The 22,797-nt window shown below is 36.1% G+C and overlaps 1 protein-coding gene, 1 long non-coding RNA gene and 1 pseudogene across 2 annotated transcripts; 2 read left to right on the top strand and 1 right to left on the bottom strand.

Moving 5' to 3' along the window:
* Positions 1–557: 557 nt before the first annotated feature.
* Positions 558–14,899, top strand: LOC109057118 (24-hydroxycholesterol 7-alpha-hydroxylase-like). Its single transcript, XM_042755929.1, is given in 13 exon segments — positions 558–787; positions 1,872–2,007; positions 2,222–2,247; positions 2,249–2,397; positions 3,995–4,144; positions 4,346–4,439; positions 6,239–6,334; positions 6,435–6,524; positions 7,551–7,685; positions 7,905–8,000; positions 9,006–9,094; positions 12,601–12,688; positions 14,026–14,899. Coding segments are annotated over 13 exon segments (1,395 nt in total). The 5' UTR covers positions 558–610; the 3' UTR covers positions 14,095–14,899.
* Positions 14,900–15,196: 297 nt separating this feature from the next.
* LOC122144768 lies at positions 15,197–22,651 on the bottom strand. The gene is made up of 2 exons (XR_006159835.1): positions 22,514–22,651; positions 15,197–16,615 (listed from the first exon to the last, which is right to left on the bottom strand). It is a non-coding gene; the product is annotated as an uncharacterized LOC122144768 (long non-coding RNA).
* LOC122144767 overlaps positions 22,454–22,797 on the top strand; it is a 60,946-nt pseudogene continuing 60,602 nt past the window's right edge.

Below are 22,797 nucleotides of genomic sequence, written 5' to 3'. Positions count from 1 at the left end.
GAAAATTTTAAAACCAGTACTTTAATATTAATTTCAATTTAAGATATACTTATTATAGATATAAAGTTTCTGACAATGTTAAAGAAAACTTACTTGCTTCAGCGTAATCAGCTATTAGTTGGTTCAATAGACTCAACGGACAAAATTTACTTACGTGTTGAACCACCAAATTTGATATATTTAACTCTTCTTTATTCATTCTGCGTATGATTTTTTAACTGTTTAAGTTTGAATGAAATGCTGAGTTAGCAGCGCATGCAACACCTGTCTCCCAGTGGGAGGGGCTATCTAGGAGATATAGTAGGAGGGGTTATGTTATGGTTGTGAGCTGGGTGTGAAGATAGTGGGGCGCGGTTTAGCGTTGGTGGTAGGAGGAGCTAAAGCTTTAATAGCAGGAGTTAGTGTTATGAAGTCACACGGGGTTGTTCATAGTGGGAGGAGTTAACGGTGTGATGGGAGGATTAGTTTCATGGCTCAGATCATTCGCAACGAGGAAATCTGATCTGATACGTGACCGCTGATCAGTGTAATTAGATAGGTTAAACAGGAGCTATTGACACAGAAGTCATCATATGCACTCCAGACGAGCATCACTAGACTCTAGGTTGCGATGGAATGGATTACTTTAATTTTGACTGTGTCTATTGTGATAATTTCTTTTCATCTTCTCTTTGGCAAAAGAAGTCATCCCAATGCTCCTCCGTGCATAAGAGGTTGGATACCTTGGTTTGGTGCTGCTTTTGAATTTGGCAAAGCACCTCATTTCATTCAGCAAGCCAGAGCCAAAGTAAGTTTGTCCACTGAGAAATTACTTTAATAAAGGACTCATAACTGTATAGTCTAGATGATTTGCATATGCATATAGATTTTTTTTCATAGCTATAATATTTGCATATATTTTTTTATTTATGCAAATGACAGTGCAGTGGGATTTCAGACATTTGATTTCAGGGAATTCACCATTTTTCTCCAGAACATTTCTTATGTAAAATAAATATGTAAAAATTTATTTAAAAGGTTGGTAACAGTTTTTTGAATAAATCATACAGGTTGATCTGGCAATGGGTCCAGAAGTCCAGCTCCTCCCCTGCAAATTTTGATGAACCTGTTTGCACTCACCTACTGTACAAAAATTTAAAAGTGCAGTGTGATTATTTTGAATTTTTTTTAGAGCAGAGTTTGTTTGTTTTTTTTAAGTAACAGTTTGTCAATATAATTCTATAATTCTCCTAAAATGAACAGCACATTATTATTACTATAATTCTTTTAAACAATATTAGAAAAAATTTGCCATCAGACTTTGTATCTTAACACATCTTTGCTTTACCATGCTTGTTTATTTATTTATTTATTGTGATGGCTGGCTGTTTATACTTTCGATACTTTCATTAGCAACTACAAAAAAATTACCCAGATGCTGTGCTGGAGCCCTGTGGCCGAGCATGATGTGTTTTGTTTTTGTGCTGTGCAATACTAAACGAGTTTGAAGACAGATCAGTTCAGCACCACTAATTTATGCAACTAGGTCAGAAGATGCACACACTGGCCCTTTTTGACACCATTTTTGTTCTGGGACCGCTGTGCCAGTTCTCTGAAAGCATGGGCGATAATGAGAGGTTTGCTGAATAGACAAACTGCTCTATAAAATTCAGTAATTGCTTCTGCCAAGGCACGAAATCACACAAAAAGAATGCTTTCAAGTTTTTTAAGGTTCTCTGGGGGGGGTCACTGAATAAATATATTTAATTGCCTTTTTTTGTGCTATATTTTTTCACTTAATTTGCATCTTAATATAAGATTGAATCATTTGTATAAATTAGAAATAATAAAGCTTAATTTCTAAAAGTATAATAGTGTGTTTGTTCTTCTAGTATGGCCCAGTTTTCACTGTCGTAGCTGCTGGGAAGAGACTGACATTTGTGACCCTAAATGAGGATTTCCGAGCTTTTTTCACCTCCAAAGATGTTGATTTTGAACAAGCAGTGCAAGAAGCTGTTCACAACACAGGTACAGTATAATGTTTCAATTTTTAATCGCTCAAATTTATAAAGCTCTTGAATCTACACCATTACTCTCTTATATATGACCTTAGACTCTGAACTCGAGGAGATGATTTATGACTGTCCTTGACTTACTTCCTTTCAATACTGCTGATGATTGGACGTCATCAGTACTGTAGTCTGGGATAATGTGATAATGTTAACCTTGGGTTCCTGTCCAGCTTCTATCAGCAAAGACTGTTTCTATAAAAACTCATCCAACCTGTGCCACCGTAATCAAAGGCAGACTGACTCCGGGCAACACAGCAATGCTCTCTGTTCATCTCTGTGAAGAATTTAATGACCATCTGGAGAACCTTGGAAGTGAAGGATCTGGACAGCTGAATGAGATAATCAAGTATAGTTTTCTTACTTTAATTATTTACATTGTGCTAAAGTTTCTCTTAGAGAACACATGCCTTCCATACATTTCACTGCAACTGGTTAACACGAAAAAAGGGAATTCTGTGCTCAGTAATGCCACTGTATATCAATGGATTATGCTTATGATATGTAGAGTATAACAAACTATAACAAAATTGTGCTGATTTGCAAAAAAAGCCTAATATGAACTAATTTGATATTGCTGAGTTCAAAAATATTATAACTTTCCATAATGCACAACAATTACACATGTATCAGTATGCATTTATCGAATTAACAAGCAGTCAAATGTCAAAAGTTACAAAAGTTACAAAAAGTATTCAAAATATATCATTTAACTTTCAATCTGCAAAAGAGTGTTCAAATACTCCATTTAATGTCAAAGGACCAAATATAAATACACAAATTCTGTCATTTTCTGTCATTGGATGTAGTAAAACCATAAATCACCTACAGATGTATCAGAAAACATCTGGGTCATGTTTGCATTTTCTTGTCACTGGCCATAATTCTAAAATTGAAACCAAAATTAGGCATAAAATGTTGTTTTCAGAACAAGATGTGAAAATCGGCTGACAATTTAACAAATTGTTGTAACCTGGCTCAGAGGAAATAAAAATCATGTCTTTGTGGCAGTTTTGTCTGTTTTTAAAGGATTGAATCCAATCTTACAAATGGTTGTCAAGAGCAAAAAAATGTCTTGCAACATTGTCAACATATCTTATTTTGTAATAAAGTTTGTCTAGGGGTGTGCGATTTGACATATATCATTATTTTGCAAAAAAAACATTCAAAACAACCCTACAGAGTGCACGCATGCATTTAGAACGATCAGAAATTCAAGACATGGAGGAAGAAAATGTATAAATTTATACCACTTCATATAGTTAATTAATTTCACACGAATAGTGCCGTTTTTCTCCAACAATTATCATAATTACAAATGTGGTATTGATTTTTTACAACAGTTTATTTTTGCACTATTTCGCCAACAAAAATAATTCCAAACACAGCCACAGCACTGTTTCGCTTCTCTGAGCAACATGACAGGTTCATTCCTGAATGAATCAACCGTTTAAATGATTCGGTTCAATCACAATGACTTGTGACAGTGACTTGCTGCCACCTACTGGCGGTTTTAATTTCACATTCAAAGTATTTTGTTTTATTTAAATAGTTTCAAATATCATAATACAAATATATATATATATGTATGTATGTATGTATTATATATATATATATATATGTATGTATATATGTATTTGTAATTGCAGTTTAAATGCATTTATGTCCTGCATTAAACAGTGTGTAAACATATCTAAATGCAACTTCAGGTGCAGCTTCTGTGTTTCCTCTGCATTGCAAAGTTGAATGCTTGAGGAAAACAGGCACTAGTTTTAAAATCAGCACTCCAAAATTAGTAAGAAACAAGTATTGGATTTCATTAAGCAAATGTAATGCAGTGCAGTGTAATACACTATACATTAATATTGTATTGTCTATTGGAATATTTCAAGATAATTTAATTTATTTCTTGAAAACTGTATTATACACTTTTTTCTTGTTTTCAGGAGTGTTATGTATCCAGCAGTAATGAGCAACTTACTGGGCCGATGTAACTCCCCTAGTAATGCTCTCACGAGGCAGGAGTTCCTGGAGAAGTTCACAACATATGATGAAGGATTTGAATATGGCTCCCAACTCCCAGACATGTTCTTGAAGTGTGTGTGAGCGCTGCTGCCACAATATTACTGAAAGCTACAATTATAAAACACAATTAGTCTCCTGAATCATGTTTATACATTATTTGAAAAATAATCGACTAAAGGCCTTGCATATCAGCATACATTTCTGTTTAAAATTAAATACATTCAAAACATCTGTAGCCAAAGAGTTAAAGGATGACTCTTTTGTGTCTTCAGGCAATGGGCAAACTCAAAGCAATGGCTCCTTTCTCTGCTGAGAAATATGGCTATCAGAGCACAGGAGACTCACTACAATGAGAACGATGGAAAGGTAATACTGGTAATAGTTTAATTAGATTTAATTAAATTACTGTACTAATTACTTAAGTATTGCATTACTTATTGCTAATTACTTTTTAAATCCCATGTCAACTTTGACCAGTAATACAAGGATACAAGGATAGACAAGATCTTTTAATGCTTTCCAATAAATAATATAAAATTGCATAAATTATTCTTGAACTGACTAAAGTATTTACAGGGTGAAAGTTATATTAAAACATACAATGCAGTTACATTAGAAGTAAGTGTAATGACATTACAGAAAAATTAAGAGTATTCCCTTACTTTACCTTTTCAAGGGGAAGTACTTAAATTACAGTAATTAATGGCTTAGTAATGCATACACCCAACATTGTGGATTTCTTATCTGCCAACTGTTTCACTCTCTAAACAGAGCTGACTTGTCAAAAAAGTGTTGAATTGCCTTAAGGAATAGTTCACCCAAAAATGAAAATTTGCTGAAAATTTACTGACCCTCAGGCTATCAGATGTTTCTTCATCTGAACAGATTTTGAGAAATTTAGTTTACATCACTTGCTCACAAATGGATTCTCTACAGCAGGATTGTCAAACTCAATTCCTGGAGGGCCGGAGCACACATGCCATTCCCTGCTCCAGCACACATGCCATGCAGTTTTCAATTTAGTCTGAAGGACTTGATTAGCTGGATCAGGTGTGTTTAATTAGGGTTGAATCTAAACTCTGCAGGGCTCCGGCCCTCCAGGATTTGAGTTTGACACCTCTGCTCTACAGTGAATGGGTGCCGTCAGAATGAGAGTCCAAACAGCTGATAGAAACATAACAATAATTCACAAGTAATCCACATGACTCCTGTCCATCAATTAATGTTTTGTGAAGTGAAAAGCTGTGTTTTTGTAAGAAATGAATTCATCATTAAGGCATTTTAATTTTAATCCATAGCTTCTGGCCAAAATACAAGTCCATAATCTATAATAATGCTTCCTCCAGCAAAAAAAAGTCAATTAGTTGTCCTCTCATATCAAAATCCATGAACATATTTGTTTAGTTTTCACTTGTAAACTGTGCTTGATTTGTGCATATTTCTCTCCTGATCCAGACAAGTCAAATTTTTACAATATTATAGACAGAAGACTTAGAAGCAATGGCTTGAAGTTAAAAACTTATTAATGATGGATTTGTTTTTTACAGACATGCAGTTTTTCACTTAACAAGATGTAAATTGATGGACTGGAGCCATGTGGATTACTGTCGTTACTGATCTTTATCTTGAAACACATGGAACAAGAGTTTAAGGCCAAACTTAATCTTCCTTATGGCTATGTTGAATGCAGTAGCCCCTCACTGCAGTACACTCTCAGAAAAAAAGGTACAAAAGCTGTCACTGGGGCGGTACACTGTCACTTTTGTACCTTTTTCTTCTGAGAGTGTACACAAGATCCATTCAGGGGGTGGAGATGGTAGGTTTAAGGATCAGGGGGTGGAGACGGGTAGGTTTAGGGGTATGTAAGGTGGGATCTGCATCCAACCTTACTCCCTATATCTTGTGTTCTGCAGTGAGGACCATCTCGTCGAATGTATACATAAACATGTTTGCAACAACAGAGGGCGCTAAAGAGTTTCCATCGGGCTTCTAAGATTTTTTAGAAGAATTATATGCCATTTGAAGTATTACAGTTTTGTTCTTCTCATTATTATAAATAATTTTTGATTTTGGAATCAGCATAATATTAGAAACCTATCTGCAGTATTTGGCCATTGTATAATAAAATCCCAAATAGTTTCTGATCTGTCACTGTTTCTCTTTAGACTTTACTACAGCACCTGGCTACTGCAATAAGTGACAAATATCTTCCCAATTATGGTTTACTTTTGCTTTGGGCATCCCTGGCAAATGCTATACCAGTAAGTGAGAGGTTCAGTGCCATAACATAATATCTTTCTATGTGTAAGCTCAGATTTGACATTCAAGGTAACGAGGACAAACGTTTTCCCTTTATTCTAGATTACATTTTGGGCCATTGCTTTTATTTTGGCCAATCCTGAAGCGTATAAGATTGCAATGGATCAGATCAACGCTGCCCTCAGAGACCAAGGTAAAACCAATATCTTAAAACCAATGGTTTTCAAACTGTACTGTACTATTTACTGCTTTCAGTATAAACTACACAATTAACTAAAATTATGTAGTACTATCATTTAAAAATGTATGGTATGTAAGATTTTATGTTTTTGACTCACCAAGGCTGCATGTGTTTAATCAAAAATACAGTAAGAGCAGTAATATTGTGAAATATATTTAGTATATTTTAAAATGTAATTTATTCCTGTGAAGACAAAGCTGAATTCTCAGCATCATTACTCCAGTCATCCTTGTCTCATCACGATCCTTCAGAAATCATTCTAATATGCTGATTTAGTGTTCAAGACGCATTTCATACATGCTCACATACTCACCGTTAAAGTGATGCGACATACAGCCAAGTATGGTGACCCATACTCAGAATTTGTGGTCTGCATTTAACCCATCCAAAGTGCACACACACAGCAGTGAACACACACACACCGTGAACACACACCCGGAGCAGTGGGCAGCCATTTATGCTGCGGCGCCCGGGGAGCAGTTGGGGGTTTGGTGCCTTGCTCAAGGGCACCTCAGTCGTGGTATTGCCGGCCCGAGACTCGAACCCACAACATACACAACCTTAGGGTTAGAAGTTAAACTATCTAACCATTAGGCCACGATATTCTTTGATCTCTCACCGAGGCCTCTGATACATTAAACTTCCTTCATTATCCACTAGAGGGCAGCAAACTCTTATGCATTGTGTTTGACAAGTCTTCCAGTACATTTAAATTTTTTGCATTATATGTTACAAAAAAAATAAGACACATTTTCCCATATGCACTTATAAACATTATTTGCATATTATATATAGAGGTGCATGCATGCATCTCTATATGCACAAGGCAAAAGCACATGACGGTTAAATGTAAAAATGTGTTTCACTGTGCTTCTGTTTAGGCTTTGTTACTGAATGAAACTTTCTCTTTAGCACACACCAGTAGTACTTAAAGCTATGGATAGTCAATATAGTGCTGGTGTGTTTACTTTCCATTCGACAAGGAGAAGACAAAGGTGACCCTAGATGACTTACAGCACATGCCATATGTGAAGTGGTGTATCATGGAAGCCATTCGGCTGAGGGCCCCTGGAGCCATCACGCGTAAAGTAGTGCGGCCTCTCAAATTACAGGTCAGCCATGACAGATTATTCATCGTACAATACATTTTAATTCAGTGTTTTTATGCATAGGTCTATAAGTGCAGTCTGTATATATAGAGCTATACATTAATAATTATATATCAGTATATTGAGATAAGCCCTTTTGACTCACACAGGCTAGAAAGTAAACATAACCAGGCTTTTTTTTCTCAGCTAAAAAACACTCTATGCGTGTTTTCTGCTTTTCAGAATTATATTATCCCACCTGGAGACCTGCTGATGTTGTCTCCCTACTGGGCTCACCGAAACCCCAAGTATTTCCCAGACCCGGAAGATTTCAAACCTGTGAGTAACTTCACTGTTCTGAATGACCTCAGCCACAGGATGAGGTTAACACAAATTCCTCTATAAACCAAAATAAAATAGACAAAAGACACATGCTCATAAAATGTTTTCTTTTTTATTTTATTTTTTATAGCAGGTAAAGTGCTTTACTATTAAATGTTCCTGTACTATTTTTTTTTTTTTTTTTTATGTAGTTTGTTTAGCTCTATTATGGAACCGGCATCTCTTTTATTGGTATTTTCTTTCAATAAAACTTCCTCTTTCCATTTTGTCTGTGAGTTCTATAGTGAGTACTGAAAACTCCAGCTGGGCTCCATTAAAACAGGAATAATAGGTCTGTATGTGTTCAAGGAAAGCCTGACAGTTATCTTTACAATTAACCTTCCGGCAAACGCCTGTAGAGATTCCATTACACTTCTGTCTACTAATGTCTTAAAGGAAATAGCACAGCTCACTGAGACTGGGTCAGGCCTACATCTATATTTTTTTAATGCTGTTTTTAGCAAAATACATGTTTAGTTTCAAATAAATCAACTCTCTTCTATATACTGGAAATGCATTTAAATGAGTGCATTCATGGGTAAAGAGTAAAAAATGCATTTAAAGAGTGCATTCATGGGTAACTTTCTTCATTTTCCTTAACGGAATCAAAATATTTTACACAATGAATAGATAAGGTTGATGGCTAAATTGACATTCAGTGGTCTTTCCATTGGAAACTATTGTTTTGAATCGATGAAAATCTTGGAAGGCAGGATTTTTTGACCAGTTTGAAAGACTTCTAAGTTTGTTGATGCAACCCAAGAGCAATTATTTATTTATGCCCACAATAAAGCCGCATTAGTCAACAGATGGACATTGCATTGAGAGTAATTCAGAGATTACTGTAAATGTGTCTTGTTATTAAATTAAATCTTGGAGTGCTGGAAGACAGGCTCAAATGGTGTATTCTGAACTGGCCCTCGTCTGAGTGGATTATTTTTAATGAAACTTTTCTTCCCACAGGAACGATGGGAAATGGCAGATTTAGAAAAGAATGTCCACTTGGAAGGGTTTGTGGCATTTGGAGGGGGGAAAAATCAGTGCCCAGGAAGGTTAGAAAAACTCTTGTGTTTATACAAAATAATCATCATGTACACTTGAAAATAATAACATTCAATGAACTTAATTAAATCGAGGAAAGTTTTCCATGCAACTGAATATAATTACTATAACCGAATATATAAATAATACATTATTTCATGTCTACTAGATAAATTTTTCTTTATCTTAAAGTAGTATATATATATATTTATATTTCATTTTTATTTTTTTGTCAGACATTTGCTATTAATATTATAGAATGCAACATGTTGCAACACATTGATTTTAAATAAAGTTGCTTTGCATTTTTTATTTTTTTTAATATTTTTTCTTAGTGCATTTTGTTTCTTTTCCCCTGGTACAGCTTCACTGAACATTGCACAAATAACGCAATTGAACTTGTTGCATCATTCATGAAGTCAGTTCAGAGATGTTTGGTATTTCAAACCATGCACATCTGACCCGGTTGCATTTTAGTTCCTTTTCCAGTAGGGAAAGACCTAAATATATAAAAATGTCAGTCAAAATTATGTTTAAGTAAGCAATACAATTTTATTCAGCAATAAAATCAGACAGTAATGGTATTATACTTATCAAAACTTCTCTCTTTTTTAAGAGCGGTTCTGCTAATGCTCTTGTGTCCTAGAGTAAAAAAACAGGTGATATGATAAAAGCTCTTTTAACTTTAAGCAGGACTACATCCTCCATTTTGAGCATTATTAAAAATAATATACTTTTTCATTTAAAACAAAACGCTGGAAGCGCTATGGTGAGTCGGGGGCTGTTTTGCCCTCTAGCAAGGTTTGGTGGTTTGGTAGCAGGAACGCTATGGGTTCAACTTGGCCTATAGCAAATGCCACAAGCTGCACCAGCCCATCTTTCCCCTTTGGCTCTCTTGCTGAGAATGTCAGTTCCCTTAAGCTATATTCACAAATACCAGCACAAAAAAATTTAATTGCTGTAACCACCAAGAAATTTATCAGGGTGTGATTTGAATTACAAGCGATATTTGTAAATAACTGGATTGCATTATTGATAGTGTGCACTATGGCTCCATACCTTGTTTACTGAAATGTTGATATAGATTCATGGCACTGTTTTTATGTTGTACTGAGCATGGCCCTTATGTCCAAGCCCTTTGGTCCCCTACTGATGACGTCATGAAGGCCCTGGGGAGAGTGCGGCCAGGGTCAGTATGATGTTAATAGAGCCATATAAAGACTGGGAGAACTTTCCCAGCTGCACAGGAAGATCAAAAGCATAGGCAGAGGCCAGTGACCTTCCGAAACCCACCAGAACAGATGCATCTACGTTTATCAGTCTGGGAATATATGAGAGGGAGAAACAGAAGTAAGAGAGAGGTGGAGTAATATAGAGAAAACGGAGGGTTTTTTAATTCTTTGTTGCTGTTTGGTCTTTTTTGAATTTTTTTTTTGTGTGTTTTACTTCATTGCAAGGATATGGAACTGGTAAAGGTTTTGGCACTTGCTATGTGAACACACACACACACACACACAATTCATGGACATGATTGAAAAGGTTAAATAGTCCTAAGAAAAGTCACACTTTACTGTCATTGGAAACGAATGGGAAATTTATATTATCTAGTTTGGTACTGCACCCAAGCAACAAACAGTAAAACGTGTTATGGAAAATATATTTTTCATATAAAAGTTTTGTGCATTTTTCATAATAATGAACTTAAAGGGATGCTCCACCCCAAAATGAAAATTTTGTCATTAATCACTTACCCCCATGTCGTTCCAAACATGTAAAAGCTTCGTTCATCTTCGGAACACAATTTAAGATATTTTGGATGAAAACCAAGGCCTGTGACTGTCCCATAGACTGCTATGTAAATAACAGTGTCAAGGTCCATAAAAGGTATGAAAGTCGTCGTCAGAATACTCCATCTGCCATCAGACGTGCAATCTGGGTTATATGAAGCGACAGGAAAAAATTTTGTAAGTGAAGAAAACAAAAATAACTACTTTATTCAACAATTCCTTTGTCAACAGTCTCCTCTGTGTCTCTCCATATCACCATATGCTGCGTAGAAGAAAGAAAAGAAAATCCTTGTGGCACAGATGATACAGAAGAGCATATGCAGCTTATGGTGATATTATTGAATAAAGTCGCTATTTTTGTTTTTCTTTGCTTACAAAAAGTGTTCCTGTCGCTTCATATAACCCAGATTGCACATCTGATGGCAGATGGAGTATTCTGATGATGACTTTAATACCTTTTATGGACCTTGACACTGTTATTTACTCTGCAGTCTATGGGACAGTCACAGGCCTCCCGGTTTTCATCCAAAATATCTTTAAATTGTGTTCCGAAGATGAACGGAGCTTTTACGGGTTTGGAACGACATGGGGGTAAGTGATTAATGACAACATTTTCATTTTGGGGTGGAGTATCCCTTTAATTTTCAAGTCAGTGCTCAAATGCTCAAAAAAGTGGTTAAAAGGAAACAACTATTCCATAAATATAATTTAGTACCATAAAATCCCCTAAAACTCTAAAATATGAAATTATCAAACTAAAATATAGTACATTCATTTCATTGGAAAATAAATCCATAATTTTTGACCACCATGTGAGCAGCACCTGAGGGTTCATAATAATTTTTATAATAAAAAAACATTATAAATGATATATGATAAAGATAATAAATTTATTAAATCAAAAATTAATTATATGAACAAATATAAAAATCGATATAAAATTTATTCTTCACTATAGAAACATATGTGAGTGTGGACTGTCACATTCTCTCTAGAATCATTTCATATGCCATTGAAATATTTAATCCATACTAACTTCCTGCATTCAAATGTCACATTGTGATGAGGTGGCTTTGTAATGATTACTCAGGCTTGTATAGATCTCTTAGCTGGACACTGCCATAAATTAGTACACTGAGTGTCACAAACCCACGTATTTCATTTTCCCTCACTCAATCTGATTTGATTTTGATCATTTTAGGAGATTGGCTACTTGCGTCACGAACACAGTGCCCCTGAATGAGTCACGGCCCTCAAGGTTATTTGGGCTGATTATTTCAAACATGACTTGCATCTCTCGCCCTCCCTTTATTGCCTCCCATTATTCCTTTCTATGTCTCACCCAGGAACCATCTTGTTCTGCATGCTTAAATTCATTCACTTCGATTCACCTGATATTCCTCCTCCCCAAACTGCCTCCAAACAAGGCCACTGTGGCTATGAATGCACCTGGAATTTGAACGCAAAACAAGACATTCATTCACATTTCGCTTTTCTACCTGCAATTTCAATCACAGTTTTCCCAGTGTTCAGCAGCACTCGAGGGAGGGTGCAATGGCAGCTAGACAGCATGCAATATTCCATCAGAATACTAATACACACAGTACTATTCAAACCGGCTTGTGAAGTGATGAGCACTTCAGTATGATGAGTTTTTCTTTCTTAATGAGAAAGAGCACTTTAAAAAGAAAGTGACAATAAGAAGCACTTGTTGTTTATTGTGTCAACAGGTGGTACGCTGTTATGGAATTGCATATGTTTGTGGCACTCATCCTCTACAAGTTTGAATTCACCCCACTGGATCCAGTACCCAAACCGGTAAGAGGCCTGAGAAAGAGTAACGTCCAATGGAGAATGGCAAATAAGCCTTGAAAGTGATGGCTTCAAAGTAGGCATTAGGTTAATAATTTCCAGATGTGTTCCTATGGCAGTATTTACCCAACAACAGCCCAATCGAATGCTTAAGCAGCATCCAGCTCTTTACCCTTGCAATTCTCAGGCCTGAGGAAAAATAGCTTTAGGGCCTTTCGCACCACTTTAGTTCCAGAACTAAAAGTACAGAACTAAAGTACTGGGACGATTTTGTGCGAACTATTTCAAAGTACCACTTAAAGGGTTGCATTCGCACCGAGAGTGTGTACTAGGACGTGACGTAAGTCGGTCGACAGCGGCGTCATATGTGCGCGGCTTTCAACAACGTTAACAAAGAAAAAATTACACCCAGTTCCTGCGGTGCGAAAATGCCCAAAAGTGGGTAGTTCCACAATTAGTTCTGGTACTGTGAAAAGGTTCCTGCGATGCGAAGTTTCGCCCACCAACGACTAAGTTCATATGAGGAACGTGGATCTAGATATGAATCGTTCATTCATATATTTTATGAGTCATTAATGTATACTTTTGGAGGGGAACAAGATTTGTTTTACAGCAACTTGATAAATACATAATAAATTGATAAATAATTTTAGATTTTTCTTTTTTGTAATTTTTATTATCAAACACAGACAGAACAAAACAAATCCAAATAAATAAATAAATAAATACATACACTACTGTTTAAAAGTTTGGGGTCAGAAATAAAAAAGGGTTTTGGAAAGAAATTAATACTTTTATTCAGCAAGGATGCATTCAATTGATCAAAAGACATTTATAATGTTACAAAAAGAACTGGTTTTTTTTTTACTCTGTTTGCATAAAAAATTATTTCAGCATTGGTAATAATAAAAAAATGTTTCTTGAGCAGCAAATCGGCATTTTAGATTAATTTCTGAATGATCATGTGGCACTGAAGACTGTAATAATGGCTGCTGAAAATTCAGCTTTGCCACAGGAATAAATTACATTTTGAAATATATTAAAATAAACACCTTTTATTTTAATTTGCAATAATATTTCTGTTTACTGTTACTCTTTTAGTGAATTTTTTATCAAATAAATGCAAGAGACCTCTTTCAAAAACATTTAAAATATCTTACCAACCCCATATTTTGAACAGTATAGCATTAGATGTATAGATATTTGGATAAAACCAAAAATAGTAAGAAAAGTTCAATCATTTGTTTGCAGATGCAATCTGATTACTTAGATAGAATATAGCATTGTATATTTTATTTATGTGGTCACTGCACTTGATAAATATATGCATGTGGTTCTTGCAGAGCCCTCTGCATTTGGTGGGAACCCAGCAGCCAGACGGACCCTGTACAGTGAGATACAAGCATAGATAGAGGGCTCATGTTCAGAGGCCTATGCTACTGCTTTAGAGCTTTGTTGACAGTCTTGACATAAGAGTTGCAGATATCAACCACATATCCGCTAAGCTTCAGAAGTTTGAAGCATCATGGTGAATGTTAAACAGTGACTTGGACACATACAATCATCTAAATGAAACCAGAAAATCACACAATGCTACTGGTAATTTAAGATATTAGTTTTAATATATTAACCTCTTGTATAAAGGCATAATAGAGATGATATTAGAAAGCATGAGGTTGTGGAAATTCCTTTCCCAGACTGAGAAACTTAATCATTTTCAGGATGTATGAAAAAAAAAAATGCATTGGTGTATGTGACTGCAGTCATGTATTACAGTTAAACATCTTGTGCACGAAATGGACGGAGTAAAGACAAGTTTATAGACAATATAACTAAGTGGAGGTTCTCTTTTGTGAAACAGAAATATGTAAACACATTATTACGTATATAAACACCATGCTTCTTTTTCTGCAGTGGTGAAAAGGATTGTTTCTATAAACACATCTGTCTTGTAGTCTGTAAGCTCTTTACTGCATCTGTGTACACTCATTTCTGGATAATATTACATGACATAAGTTACATGGAGTAATTTTATGTGCTCGGATGCAAGCATCTTTAATTTGTAAGTCAAATAGAATGTTTACATACATTAAATATATACTTGATTGAATCAGTCACACATTTGGAAGATGAAAATCCTTTGTGCTACTTTGCAGTGCATTTCACTAAATAACAAGTTTAATTGTGTTGGAATAAAGAACATGTTTTGCTGCAGAAGTTTCCTTCTTTATATTCAATTTTACTTGAACACCCACGCTGTGATTTTGCCAAGCAGACATCATCTTTTGTTGGTCTTAGAACAAAATTCCTATCAAACAAACATAGCCTAACCTTAAAATAGGATTGGATAGGAATGTTTTTCCAGGACCATCAAGGATGTAGGATCCAGGAACATGGCCTACTTTGCAAAATCAAAGACTCCTCAAGCACAACATTCCAGAGATGTTAAGCAGAAGGCCAGTGTTAAACATGGATACTAGACTCAAAAGTGGAGTGATGTAACAAAATAAAACATTAGTGCCAGGCCCTTTAATTTGACATTCCTGTTTCTTCATATAATATGTAATTTAACATTCATTGACACAAATAATAATACACAGACATACAAACATTTTTGCATCTCAGAAATGATTGTTGTCCTGTGAATCCTTTAAATTTTTAAGCAAATATTGTAAGCAATAAGGTACGAGAGGCCTAATCAGGCTATTAATTAATTATTGAAATCATGCCTTCGTCGCTTTTATCAGCGTCAACTTCAAGTACAAACCGAATGGAGCCGTTATAAAAAAAGAGGAGAAAACAGTCTTGAACCAGCACTAACATATATTAAAATCTTTTTAAACTATATACTAAAGACCACCTTTACTAGAATTTATCACGTTTAATTGTAGGCTTATTTACTGTGTAAAATTTAGTCGAACTTGTTATATTTATATTAGATAATCTGTTAACAGAATATATTTTTCCCTATAGATTTATATTAAAACTAAGGCATGTTGTAGCTATTGGTTCTAAATGTGCAGGCGGTTGTTTCTTCATGACAAATGTTATATTGATTAATTTTTAAAACAGTCATTATTGACCTGGTACTGATTAACAGGCTAGTCTTATAATGCTTCAGTTAAGAACTATATGGTACATGGCCTTCATATATTCCAAAAGATGGCATAGATTAAATCATTAAGAGTCTGATGAACTGTTAAGGAGTAAGAAATAAACAATATCAATATAAGAAAATGTTAAGTTAGATTGTTGAATTAGAACAATTCTGTCCAACTATACCCTATAAGTGACTAAATAATATAAAATACATAATTGTAAATGTTAACTATGATGTTACTTTATTGCACCAACTTTGCATTGATGGTAGCACAAACACCATTTCACAAAAATAAATATATAGCCTAAGCAAACAAACAAGTAAATAAACCTTATGAGTGAGCATGACCCGGGACTCTTCAACCCCTCTTGCTGACAGACATCATTTCGAGAAATCTCTGCTTTGCCCTGCACCACATTTACTAAAAACAACCTGCTGAACGTGTCACAGCAGCACCGCAACATCCAACTGCTGGCGAAAGCGCTGACGTAACTTCACCGATTTGCATATTCGCTTTTAGGAGAGCGCTATTGGTCCACGAACCCCTCCTGCGCTCGGCGCGCTGCATTTTATTAGTGGGTTGAGCAAACATCATTTGAATGCCGGGAGGCGGTCATTGGTGAATCAAGCTGTCTGCAGTAACGTCAAGAGATTAGTGAATCGCAGCTGGAATGCGAGCTTGATTCACAAAGGCAAGAGAGGGAGACAAAGCCACCGCGCAGAAGATACGCACACCGGACTGCCACATCCCGCACAGGTACCGAATAACCCCGTCGACTTATTCCGTTAGATCATCCTACGTCTGTACAGCAGGGCTTTGACAGGTGTTGCTGCTTTATTCATTCACAGAGAGAAGCAAAGCGAGAGCGAGAGAGAGAGAGAGTGTCAAATAAAAGCAGAAATGATTTCCTATTATATTCTACATATTATTATTATATATAGTTGATTATATAGTATATATTAGTATTTCATGTATTCTGCATTGCTTAGATCCTGCATGTCACTTTTAAACAAATGACTTTTACTCAAGAGTTTAAGGGGACGAAGAAGTTCTGTATTGGTTGACAGATGGTGCTATAATAACCATCCGCACAAAACTAAAAAGAGTAAGCAAGCCATTTGATGACGCTATTGGATTTGTAATAGTAGCCTAGTTTCGGAAGTGCACTCCTTGACCTTGACAGCCGCTGCCAGTAGTGTAATGTTATTGACAGTTGCTCAAACAGGTTGATGTGACATGTTTGCCATAAGGATTTATCATATTGTAGTCACCAGACTGAGAGAAATGGCAAAAATAAACCCTTATAGCAAAGTGAATGTCAGGTGATGACGACAGAGGGACCGCTCCTCCAGTGATGACTCAAAGGGGGATGCAGCAAACAGGTTGCAGTAGACTGTGATTGACACTTACCCTTTTCATTTTGCCCTTTATGCACTGAAAGAATAAAATACAATTATATATTATGTAATACAGAATAATTTAGCTTTAAACAGCCCTTATTTGTACCCAGTGGCATTTAAAATCTCTTGCTTGTAACAAATAAGGTCATGTACACTGTAATTTAAACTGTAAGAGCATTTCCATTATAAATAATTTTCAAAAGCAATAAATCTAATAACTTGAGTGGTTTTTAACCCTCATAATCTATTTGGTACCTATTAGTCCTATTGGTATCTATTAGTCCCCGCAGGGACATTTTAATAAAAATAAAAGTTTAATAAAACAACATGTTCTGTTTAGTGTGCACACTAGCACCCAGTTGTGTGTTTATATTTGTTTATTGCTTTTTTTAGAATGTAATTTCTTGGTTGACCCCATACAGAAGCAACAGTCAAATTTCTAAAAACAACATGCCAAATTTGCCAAATGGTTTTTAATTAGTCTAAAAAAGAATTTGATGGAAATTATATTATTTGACAGGAATAAAATAGCATAATAATTATATTATAATTTAAGTGTTTTGTGTATGTGTGTGTGTATATACAGTATATATAAATATATATACACACACAAACACACATACATATGTATACATATATGAAATATGCATACATAGGCTACATATAAAAAATACATATCTTAAAATAACATTAAGGTCAGAGTAAAGTCAATATCAACAGAACATGAGGATATTTCTTAGTAGTTTACCCTATTTTATAATAATAGTTAATAATAATAATAATAATAATATGGATTAACAATATTTAAGAATGCTTATTAACTGAATTTGTTTGTGTTTAATGTTAATAGCTACAAAGACAATGTGGTGAATGATATTGATTATTCTTTTAGTGAATTAGGATCCATATATTTCCCTTGTTTATTGACCTTGTTCATGCCAGCAAGCAAACACGTCAAAGGCCTCTATAGCTTTAGATAAACAGTAGGTCTATGCTTTTTGGTGCGGAAACAATTCCAAAATTAAAAACACTGTAATTCTCTGTAAATAAAGCTGAGTGCTTATAGCATGTCTGTGCTCATGTATAGTTTATACACATCCTTATCTCGTAACAGGGTCATTGTGGTATTGTAAATGAAATGGACCCCTGTCTGGAAGTCTTCATTTTAATCAAGTGCCTCACAATCTCTGCATTTCATTAGTCCTCATTCTATTTTTAGCCGCGTTTACACAGGGCAAGAATGAACCAGACAGCTCCAGCCTCTATCTATAGCCTTGAGTGAAAGTGAGAGCATGCGTGTGTGTGTTGGAGAGCGTGTATGTGTGGCTGGTGATGGGCTATTGATCCCAAAATAGCTGCGGGAGATTTAACAGTGCGTGTGACACCGGCGACAGTGCTGGCTTTGCCCGCTGACCAAGCTTGTCAGGGTGGATCACTGGAAGAAAAGGCATGTGGAAAAGCTCTATAGAAATGGTGGCAAGCTGTTCCCCACTTGGCTTTGTTGTTTGTGTGGGCTGACAAGAGACCGGCTCTGTTATAAGCCCATAACCTAATCTTTTGGCGGAGCATTAGTTACCGGGGCCAGGGGTAACATCTGCTCGGTAGGGTTCTGGGAGGTAACTGTTTCAGTTCTGTGTCACTTGTCATGAGGATAAGCTTTTGCTGTGTATGGTGAAAATGCTCCAAACAGCTCTTGCTCTGACCTCTCATAAACGTCTTGTTTGTGATTCAACATGTGTATACATACATATATATATATAGATATATATATGTATATATATATATATATATATATATATATATATATATATATATATATATATATACAGGTCCTCTCAAAAAATTAGCATATTGTGAAAAAGTTCATTATTTTTTCCATAATGTAATGATAAAAATTAAACTTTCATATATTTTAGATTCATTGCACACCAACTGAAATATTTCAGGTCTTTTATTGTTTTAATACTGATGATTTTGGCATACAGCTCATGAAAACCCAAAATTCCTATCTCAAAAAATTAGCATATTTCATCCGACCAATAAAAGAAAAGTGTTTTTAATACAAAAAAAGTCAACCTTCAAAAAATTATGTTCAGTTATGCACTCAATACTTGGTCGGGAATCCTTTTGCAGAAATGACTGCTTCAATGCGGCGTGGCATGGAGGCAATCAGCCTGTGGCACTGCTGAGGTGTTATGGAGGCCCAGGATGCTTCGATAGCGGCCTTAAGCTCATCCAGAGTGTTGGGTCTTGCGTCTCTCAACTTTCTCTTCACAATATCCCACAGATTCTCTATGGGGTTCAGGTCAGGAGAGTTGGCAGGCCAATTGAGCACAGTAATACCATGGTCAGTAAACCATTTACCAGTGGTTTTGGCACTGTGAGCAGGTGCCAGGTCGTGCTGAAAAACGAAATCTTCATCTCCATAAAGCTTTTCAGCAGATGGAAGCATGAAGTGCTCCAAAATCTCCTGATAGCTAGCTGCATTGACCCTGCCCTTGATAAAAACACAGTGGACCAACACCAGCAGCTGACATGGCACCCCAGACCATCACTGACTGTGGGTACTTGACACTGGACTACAGGCATTTTGCCATTTCCTTCTCCCCAGTCTTCCTCCAGACTCTGGCACCTTGATTTCCGAATGACATGCAAAATTTGCTTTCAACATCCGAAAAAAGTACTTTGGACCACTGAGCAACAGTCCAGTGCTGCTTCTCTGTAGCCCAGGTCAGGCGCTTCTGCCGCTGTTTCTGGTTTCAAAAGCACACGCCTGTGCACGGTGGCTCTGGATGTTTCTACTCCAGACTCAGTCCACTGCTTCCGCAGGTCCCCCAAGGTCTGGAATCGGTCCTTCTCCACAATCTTCCTCAGGGTCCGGTCACCTCTTCTCGTTTGTGCAGCGCGTTTTTTGCCACACTTTTTCCTTCCCACAGACTTCCCACTGAGGTGCCTTGATACAGCACTCTGGGAACAGCCTATTCGTTCAGAAATTTCTTTCTGTGTCTTACCCTCTCGCTGGAGGGTGTCAATGATGGCCTTCTGGACAGCAGTCAGGTCGGCAGTCTTACCCATGATTGCGGTTTTGAGTAATGGACCAGGCTGGGAGTTTTTAAAAGCCTCAGGAATCTTTTGCAGGTGTTTAGAGTTAATTAGTTGATTCAGATGATTAGGTTAATAGCTCGTTTAGAGAACCTTTTCATGATATGCTAATATTTTGAGATAGGAATTTTGGGTTTTCATGAGTTGTATGCCAACATCATCAGTATTAAAACAATAAAAGACCTGAAATATTTCAGTTGGTGTGCACTGAATCTAAAATATATGAAAGTTTAATTTTTATCATTACATTATGGAAAATAATGAGACTTTTTCACAATATGCTAATTTTTGAGAAGGACCTGTATATATACTCTTAGTATACGTGTGTGTGTGTATGGGTGCATATATATCTATATATATATATATATATATATATATGTATGTGTGTGTGTGTGTGTGTGTGTGTGTGTATATATATATATATATATGTGTGTGTGTGTGTGTGTGTGTGTGTGTGTGTGTATATATATATATATATACACATATATATATATATATACATATAAAAGTGACGTGACATTCAGCCAAGTATGGTGACCCATACTCAGAATTCGTGCTCTGCATTTAACCCATCCGAAGTGCACACACACACAGAGCAGTGAAACACACACACACACTGTGAACACACACCCGGAGCAGTGGGCAGCCATTTTTATGCTGCGGCGCCCGGGGAGCAGTTGGGGGTTCGATGCCTTGCTCAAGGGCACCTAAGTCATGGTATTGAAGGTTGAGAGAGAACTGTACATGCACTCCCCCCACCCACAATTCCTGCCGGCCCGAGACTCGAACTCACAACCCTTCGATTGGGAGTCTGACTCTCTAACCATTAGGCCACGTGTGTATGGGTGCATATATATATATATATGCACCCATACACACACACACGTATACTAAGAGTATACTTATACTATTATATATTATATATTGACTGTATTTGTTTGTGTTTACTGTTACTGTTTTCATCTGTTGGTTTGTATAACGACAAAGAAGATCTGGTGAATGATATTCATTATTCTTATAGTGAATTGGAAGTATTTTCAATATTCCTGGTTCCCATGCTGTCTGAGTGTATGCAATTTGAAGAGATAGTTCACCCAAAAATGAAAATTCTGTCATTAATTACTCACCCTCATGAAGTTCCAAACTAGTAAACAAAAAAAATAGCCAGCACTCTGATGTAGCACCCGGATGCACAGTACCTTGTTTGCAAGCAGAGGAATGCTCTTTCATGCGTTGTGGTACTCTCGTGAACGTGTGTCAAAGACTGACACGGAAGAGAAGAAATTGTTGAATGAAGTCATTATTTTTGTTTTCTTTGTGAAGTAAAGATAAAGCAAAAGTTAAAAAATACAAAAATAATTCTCGTAGCTTCATAACATTACGGTTGAACCACTGATGTCACATGGACTATTTTAACAATATCCTTACAACCTTTCTGGGCCTTGAACATAGTAGTTCTGTTGCTGTCTATGCAGAGTCAGAAAGCTCTCGGATTTCATCAAAAATATCTTAATTTGTGTTCCGAAGATGAAGGTCTTAGGGGTTTGAAACAACACGAGGGTGAGTAATTAATAACAGAATTTTCATTTTTGGGTGAACTATCCATTTAAATCTTTTCATCATATAAAGCGATTGTATCTCTTCACAAGACTTAAACTAAAACATTTGATTCATATGGATGAGTTTTATGATGTCTTTATAGCTTTTTCGGATCATATAAATTTTGGTTACCTGGTTTTCAATGGAGCAAAAGAAAACTCTTAGAGTTCATTATAAATAACTTAATTTGTGTTTAAAAGATTAACTAAAGTCTTATGGGTTTCGGTGAACTATCCCTTAAAATGCTGTTAAAGGAATTGTTCACCAAAAAATGAAAATTTGGCTATTTTTCACCCTGGTGTTTGTATGATTATCAGTCAGTAATGGCTTACAGTATACTAGTCTGAAGATGTCTTGTGGTTTCATAAAACTTAAAATATAGTACAGAAAATCAAATGGAAATAATTTTTTTATAGTCAACAGTACTTTTTTGGGGGGGGGGGGGGTCATATTTAGAGTTTGACAAACAATTATGGTTTTTGAACTGCAAAAGTGTAGAATGTAGCCTGAAAGTGATTGCTGATATTAGAAAGCATCTCCACTTTTGTTGTTGTGTACCACTTACAGCCATGAAGGGAGAGCATTTATTTGCCAACATGAGAAGCACTCCATTCCTCCAGCGGGTTTACCTCTTAGGAGGGGAAGAGCTGGTAGTCCTGCAGTCCACCATGGGAGAGTCCTCACTGTGAGACAGTTTCCAACAAATCACCGACTTCAATGATCTCCCCACGTCCCTCTTTGCCTGCAACGTGGACCAGTCAGTATTTGAAGACCATGAGGGCAAGGTAAGGTTAAATTTAAATTACTCACATATTGTTCTCAACGGCACTTCATTTAAAATCACTTAAAAAAGTTTATTGGAAGTTAACTAGTGGCACCAAATGGAGTGGCAAAATGATGGTTGTTTTCCAAA

This window comes from Cyprinus carpio, unplaced genomic scaffold (assembly GCF_018340385.1).
Source record: "Cyprinus carpio isolate SPL01 unplaced genomic scaffold, ASM1834038v1 S000006759, whole genome shotgun sequence".
Taxonomy (NCBI): domain Eukaryota; kingdom Metazoa; phylum Chordata; class Actinopteri; order Cypriniformes; family Cyprinidae; genus Cyprinus; species Cyprinus carpio.
Note: the sequence above shows the minus strand (reverse complement) of the source record. Positions and strands in the feature narration are given on the sequence as shown.